This window comes from Nestor notabilis, unplaced genomic scaffold (genome assembly GCF_000696875.1).
Source record: "Nestor notabilis isolate BGI_N333 unplaced genomic scaffold, ASM69687v1 scaffold24409, whole genome shotgun sequence".
In the NCBI taxonomy this organism is placed as follows: domain Eukaryota; kingdom Metazoa; phylum Chordata; class Aves; order Psittaciformes; family Psittacidae; genus Nestor; species Nestor notabilis.
This window is the reverse complement of record NW_009942731.1, coordinates 12,248-19,025: the sequence shown is the minus strand read 5'-3', so window position 1 is coordinate 19,025 and position 6,778 is coordinate 12,248. Positions and strand designations below refer to the sequence as shown.

The 6,778-nt window shown below is 44.5% G+C and overlaps 1 protein-coding gene across 1 annotated transcript in view; it reads left to right on the top strand.

Annotated features, from left to right (window-relative positions):
* CD8A (CD8a molecule) overlaps positions 1-733 on the top strand; it is a 6,713-nt gene extending 5,980 nt beyond the window's left edge. Inside the window, exon 6 of the mRNA XM_010021548.1 lies at positions 679-733. Within this exon, the coding sequence (XP_010019850.1) occupies positions 679-733 (55 nt within the window). The remainder of the gene's footprint in view (positions 1-678) is intronic.
* The last annotated feature ends 6,045 nt before the right edge of the window (positions 734-6,778 follow it).

Genomic DNA, 6,778 nt, shown 5'->3' with positions numbered 1-6,778 from the left:
TGCTCCGAGCAGTTCCCATTTACTGAAATGAAGCTCTTGGGAAGTTAATCGTGCAATTCACTCAATTAAAGAGCGCCTCAGGAGCTGGCCTGGGATTCTTGCTGGCAGATGAAGGATTCATTTTCCACCACAAATTAATCTTCAGTGCAAACTGGTGCCAAATCCCCAACTCATTAAATCAGCAGAAAACTATCAGTTGCTGGAGCCCAGTGATTTCTATCATTCTGGGAGCACACTGGTTGTGTAGAAACCCTCCCTTAAAACTCCTCTGCAGGGAATTGGGTTGCAATAAGCTAAAGTCCTTATGAATTGATACCAGCTTCCCCAACTCCAAGAAAAGCCCTGAGCTCTTCTTTCTTCATTCACTTCTGAGTGTGGAGAAAGACTCGCTGAGAGAACACTGTGCAGAAGTCAGAAATGTACTTAAAAAAGCCTTTTTTAATTAGTGTAGCAATTAATTGTCTTAATTAAATAGGATAAGGAGGACTTAAAGTCCTTCTATTGGCTGTCACTAGTTGCAGTGTTCACCAGGCAGGAGGATTTAGGAGCACTTTGCAGCCTGCTCTTGGAGGTCCCAGGCTGCAGACCAGGGCTGGAGGAGCTCAGCAGCAGCCGTACATTGACAACCTTCTTGCGCCTCTCACATCAAAGTAAATCATCCCCTTTTCCTCTCTCTAGACCTGTGAATGAGAAGCCCAATGTGAAACGTGGCACACCAGGACCACATGTGTAAGCACCTGCACCATCTCCTGGAGCTGTCACCACAAAAGCCCATCACCTGCATTATCCACAGTGATATTTCCCATGCACTCTACCCTGGCAAAGTAGAAGAGAAGATGGAGCAGAGACACACAGGCAGCAAGCAGGCACTTGTGTGAATTGCACACCAAAGCACAGCTCCATCCACAACCTGAGGCTTTCAAATTAACTCCCAAAGCCAAACACCATCTCTATTCCCAGCGATGGAGCCCTGCAGCTCAGGCAAAAGAAACAGGTCAATCCTGATGTGCATCAGTGAGAGGCTGATCGGAAATAAGGACATTTGCTGGACCTTTGTTCCAAGGGGACGGGACGTTTCTTTCCAAATTGAATTTGCTACAAAATGAGTTAGAAATAAATGCCCTCGTGTAACACACCCTCTTCGTGTGGTGCCACGTATCTCCTGTTTCAGCTCATAATGGCCTGGGTTGAAAAGGACCTTAAGATCATCTAGTTCCAACCCTCTGCCACGGGCAGGGACACCCCACATGCCTCACGTAACACAAGGCTGCTCTGAGAAGGAACATATGGATTAAAGGACTTTACTTCTTAGGTTTATACAGTCCTAGGGGCTAAGGTTTGCTGCTTCCTCTCTTGCTGTCCTTGTTCTGCTGCGAGCCCCACTGCCACTGACTTCAGCAGGCGTTCTGCCTGAATCCTGGTGGGATTCTTCTTTCTTTCTGGAAGAAATGGTAGAGTGGTTAAAAGAAAAAAAACCTCTTTGTCACTTGCTTTATTTAAGCAGGACTTTTAGCATCCTGATGTGGGACACGCTGACTGACTACAATGAGTTGTTCTTTCAGCTCTGTATATGACAAATATTTGCTTACTACACTTGCAAATCAAGAACTGAGAAAAAAAGGAATAATAATACACTGTTTCTAATCAGACTCAATGATGTTTCTTTCTTTCTTTGCTTCCCAGCTTCAGAAAAGCTAAAATCCTTTGTGAAGATTAATAAATGAGGGTTTGAAGAAGTTTTAGGTAGGGGAAAAGCCTGTGACTTATACACCAGCCAGAACTTTGGGATGCCAGAGTTCAGCTTCCAGCTTAACATAGCTTAAAATGATTTAAAGTATCTTCCCAGGGACTTGCAAGATGGGCCCCATAAGACTCCCCCATCCCAGGCTGTTGCTATGAAGGTGGATGAGATAAAGGCTCTGGAGGTTCTCAGGTTTTCTTGCCAAGGGGCTGATAAAAAGCTGGTGGGAAAGGAAAAGAATGCAAGAAGCCCTTTGCTAGTCTCCTCCTCTGCAAACGAGCTGGGAAGAAGGGAAATCCAGAGGAAAACAAAGTTCTTCCAAACTAAGTTTCCTGTAATACTTAATTAAAATATAATGGGGGACTAGGTAAGTGTTTTAAACAGTAGCAGACAAGCACTGAATGACAACGGCATCCATCTACATCAGTATGAAGTGACAGAAAAGCCTTGACACTGCAATGGCTGAGTCCACAGGCATTAAGAAACACTAAGACCTATTTAGTCTATTAAGGGTGAGCTCGTTCAAGCCCCAGGTGCTCAGCTGGGGAGAAGAGAGGGTCTCGCTGCACGTGTGGTGCCAGACTCTGCCCCATCGCACTCATCCTCCTCACCAGTGTGCAGCTGCAGATGACAACATGAAGCAGATCTACTCACCAACCTGCTCCAGAGCAGACTGGGTGCAAACTTTAGCCCCATTTTAATACGTTATAGTTACTTAAATCAGTCCAGTCTCATCCTGGCATCAGCTCTAACCATGCAGATCAACAGCTCATACCTTTTCTCTCTCTCCTATAAGCATCAAGTTTATTATTAGCTGGTCCCAAGTCTATTGACTTACTCTGAGTATGACTTACAAAGCTTTAACTCACGAGGTGTTTCTGCAAAACAGTTCACAAGAGGCAGGAACATCACTGCCTCACTTGCAGCATTCTCTTTCCTCATTGCTCTCAATCACTTTACGCTGAGTTTTCACACCACACTAGAGCTTTGGTCTACATGGTGCCACCTTCCTGTAACCCAGGCTGTGAGGCAATGCTCCTCCTGATCTGGTACTAACCCCCAGACCTAAATCCTCTGCCAAGAGCTCACCTCCACACTTCCACAGTGGACTTCCCACCCCACTCCAGTGCTTTTAAATGTTTTTGTGGGAAGAAGGTGGAATGATCTCATTGCACCCACCTATTGTTGTTTCCCCACAAGAGGCCACACATTATACATGGGAAGTGTTTCCCTTAAAATGCAGGAAAATGAATTAGAGTAACCACATAGTGTTAAACACTGAGCAGAAACCTAGCTGAAGTGTTTCTGACCATCATACAACCCCTTGCAGCAACTAATATCTGCTGGTTCAAGCTCTGGTTGCACAGCCAGATGCCTTAAAAGAAACGGAAAATGAAATCTCATCTTTGAGAATAACAAGCTTTCATTCATAAATTCATGACTCCAGGAAGCTCCCAGCAGTTTCAACACTGCAAAGAAAGGACTTTCATTGCGATAGTCCTGCCTACACAGCACATTCCCTTTTAGAAGGTGTGTTTCACATACAAAGAAAGCCCAGTTAAGAGACACAGTACAAATTCTCCTGCCTGCCAACATCTGGACAGTGTCATCACAGCTGTAAGTGATGAGGGCTTTTAATTGGGGGAAATCAAGCTGTTCAAGATATGTGACTGTTCAGCTTTCAGCTTCTTACTTGCTAACTATCAGCCAGGCAGCATCTTCAGTTCTTTATCTTCATTTGTGTCTTTGGATCTCTTCAAAACACAGATCTTGGTAGTCTCTGATTTTGGTTCTTAGATCCAAGATGACCAAAGGGATGATCACCCACACTGCATTTTAAGCTTGGCTGCAAACTGCATATAAAGTATCAGTAGAAACATTATCCCTCTGTACCACGTATCATGAGCATAAACCTACTAAGGAAGGCATTTTAAAAGCACATCCAGCTCTCCACCTGCAGACTTTGAGAGATACTACGTGTTCATGGACTGCTGTCTGTCCCAAGACATGCAGGAGTAACAGTTGTTCATCTGTCTCTTCTTACAGGGGCTTTTCTATGTGCAAACCACTGCAATTTAAATTTACCTTAGAAATACACCACATAGGCTGGACTGAACTGCTGGGATTCGGCATTTGCTACACAAGCAGCAAAACCAGCTCTGCAGAAGGTCAGAAGACTGAGGGAACCAGAAGCAGCAGCTTGGGGCGTGCACCAGAATAAACACTTACTTCTTTAGTCACTGCCCTGAGTTTCACGTTGAATACCCCAGAACTGAGGAACATCTCACGGGCAGAGGCATCCGTAAGAAGCCTGCTTTAAACCACCAGCCTGATTTCACCAAGGAACCTTACAGCAGAGGCAGTGACACAGCACAGCTCTCCAAAGCAAGACTGAGTTTCCTTCACCAGCTCTTCCTTCCACACAGTCCCACGACTGATTCATCTTCCAGTTCAGGTCAGCTGTAGCCAGCACTGCATCTCAGATCTAAACCTACAGCTCAAAAAGGTCCATTTCCCATTTACATGTAGAGCTGAGGAACCACACTCTTTACAGCAGAGGCAGTGACACAGCACAGCTCTCCAAAGCAAGACTGAGTTTCCTTCACCAGCTCTTCCTTCCACACAGTCCCACGACTGATTCATCTTCCAGTTCAGGTCAGCTGTAGCCAGCACTGCATCTCAGATCTAAACCTACAGCTCAAAAAGGTCCATTTCCCATTTACATGTAGAGCTGAGGAACCATACTCTATAATCAGCTTAGTAAGACGTGCAGTCTCTTCACAATACATTTACCTTTGCACCCCTACTAATAAACTACCAATGGAAGGCAAAACCCAAACCACATCTTTTGTACTAAAACCTTACTAACCAGATGCAAATACCAGTGCAGCTGGGAAAGAGCCAAAAGCAGCTCCAGCCCTGCTGCAGAGGTGAATGACTAACACAGCATCAAGCGAGAAGGCACAAAGATGCTCCTAGCACACCAAGCAAGTTCAGAGCAAACTGGCTGGGTTTGTGGCTGAGCAGCAATGTCTGGGCAAGCAGCAATGTTACTGAGCTGGAGTTTAGGGTAGCCTCAAGAGTGCTAGTTTCTCCAAACAGCTCTGACAGCTCTTTGTTAACAGGATGGAGACAAGTTTTAGGTTACACAGTGAGGGAACTGCACTGGGTGCAGAGGCAAAGGCTGGAAGCTGTTAGTATGAGACCAACAGGAGTCTGAGATATAGAACGACTTTCAAAGAGAAGTGGAAGGAATAAGTTTGTTCAGAGACTGACAGATACCTAATTCAGAGTTGAAAATACCAATGGAGTAGCTCAAAACTCTCAGAAGCTGATAGACTAAAGGCAAAAACCTTGGAGTTAACACTTAGTGATGGAAAAAGCAGGAGCTGATTTACACTTTAAGCATAACCTCAACTAATAAAGGAAAAAGGGTACAAAACGGTCACTGAAAGCCCTGCGAGGCTGAGGGAGGCATGAGATGCCCTCACAACACAGAATTTGTTACCCTTGTTAGATACCGCTCCTACACTGAAATACTTTGAGTGATAAAGCATTTTGATGAGTTAAGTAAGCTCCAAATAACTAATACAGCCAAAATGAGCCCAGATGATCCAGTAACTGGAAGGGTCAGTTAAAGTCACTTTGTCCAAGTCTGTATTTCGACAGATGAGCTGGCACAGTGAAGGCAGCTGAGCTCAACCCAGACTCCTCAGACTAATGCTGGGGTGAGTGTTGTGCAAGTGCTCAGAAGGCATCCCCTGGCTGCTGTTTCTGCAGCATTCGGGACAGAAAAGCAGAGTAAAGTGAGGAAAGAATCATAGAATCACAGCAATCTCTGGAAGAACAGTAACCAGACAGTGAAATATGGCCTTCCTGTAACTAGGTTTCTTCTTCTGATTCATCTGAAATCAAATCTATGTGACATGCAAGGTCAGCATGACCTATCCATCATTGGATTCCCACCCTGAGCTCTGCTGAGCAAATCAAATACGTATGATTTTTGTCATGGGAGACCTATAACATCTGCTTGTGCTCCACATTACTGAAAACTTCCTGTGTACTTTAGAAACCCTGGAAAATACTAGAACTTACTTTCTGTTGTGAGAAGGGGGGAAAAATGTCAGACAAAACAGCTGTGTTTGTATGTTTAGTTCCTCCCCCCACATGAAAATGTCTCATGGATGATGCCAAAGACTTGAACTGAGACATTATTTGCATCTTCCCCATCCCTTTGTTTCTTTAGCCAAAGTAAAGGAAAACCCACAGCGATAACATGATGCTTGGTAAGAAGAAGAAACCAAGAGCAGTGTCACAAAGTCTGAAAATAAACCCGAGGCAGATGAATGATGCTGGAGAAAAAGGGATATCCATTGCAAAGGCTGAGTTCAGGTAAGCTTTGCTCACTGCAGTGCAGGTCACAGCACACACCAGCTTCAGCACTGAGTCTCTGTTCCAGTCTTGTGCTGTTTGGCTGCGTTCAAAATAACCCTTTAGAATGTGACAAACTCTTTGTTCTGAAGTGGAGTAGGAACTGGACAGCACTACCAGGGCTTTTGCATGTGAATACACAGATACAGCTGTCCTGTAACAACTGCTACAAGCCAGTATGATCTGAGAACACCAGTTGGTGCATATAGGCCCATCAGGATTCACTAACAGCTTACAGCAGGCTGTAAACAACTCCAGTTTCCATACTTCCCTACAGGACTTCGAATTTAATGCAAACATGAAGTCATAAGGAATTGTCAGTCACTCTCACATGCATGCATTTTGTAAACCACTCTTCCTTTATATATATTAGGGCTTGAATTAAATACAGAATAGTAACACTACAGCTTTACTCACTATAAATCATTGCTGCCCCCTCTCTCATTTTTCATTCTTCCTCTCCCTACACTGCAGCCTCCTGTTCACAAAAGTACAAGAGTTGGGATAGATTAAGGAGCATGATTTACCCCCACCTCCCCGAGACAAATGAATCTCTCCAGTGATAAGCACTGAAAGGAAAACAGTATCCTGCAGTAGGTAAACAAA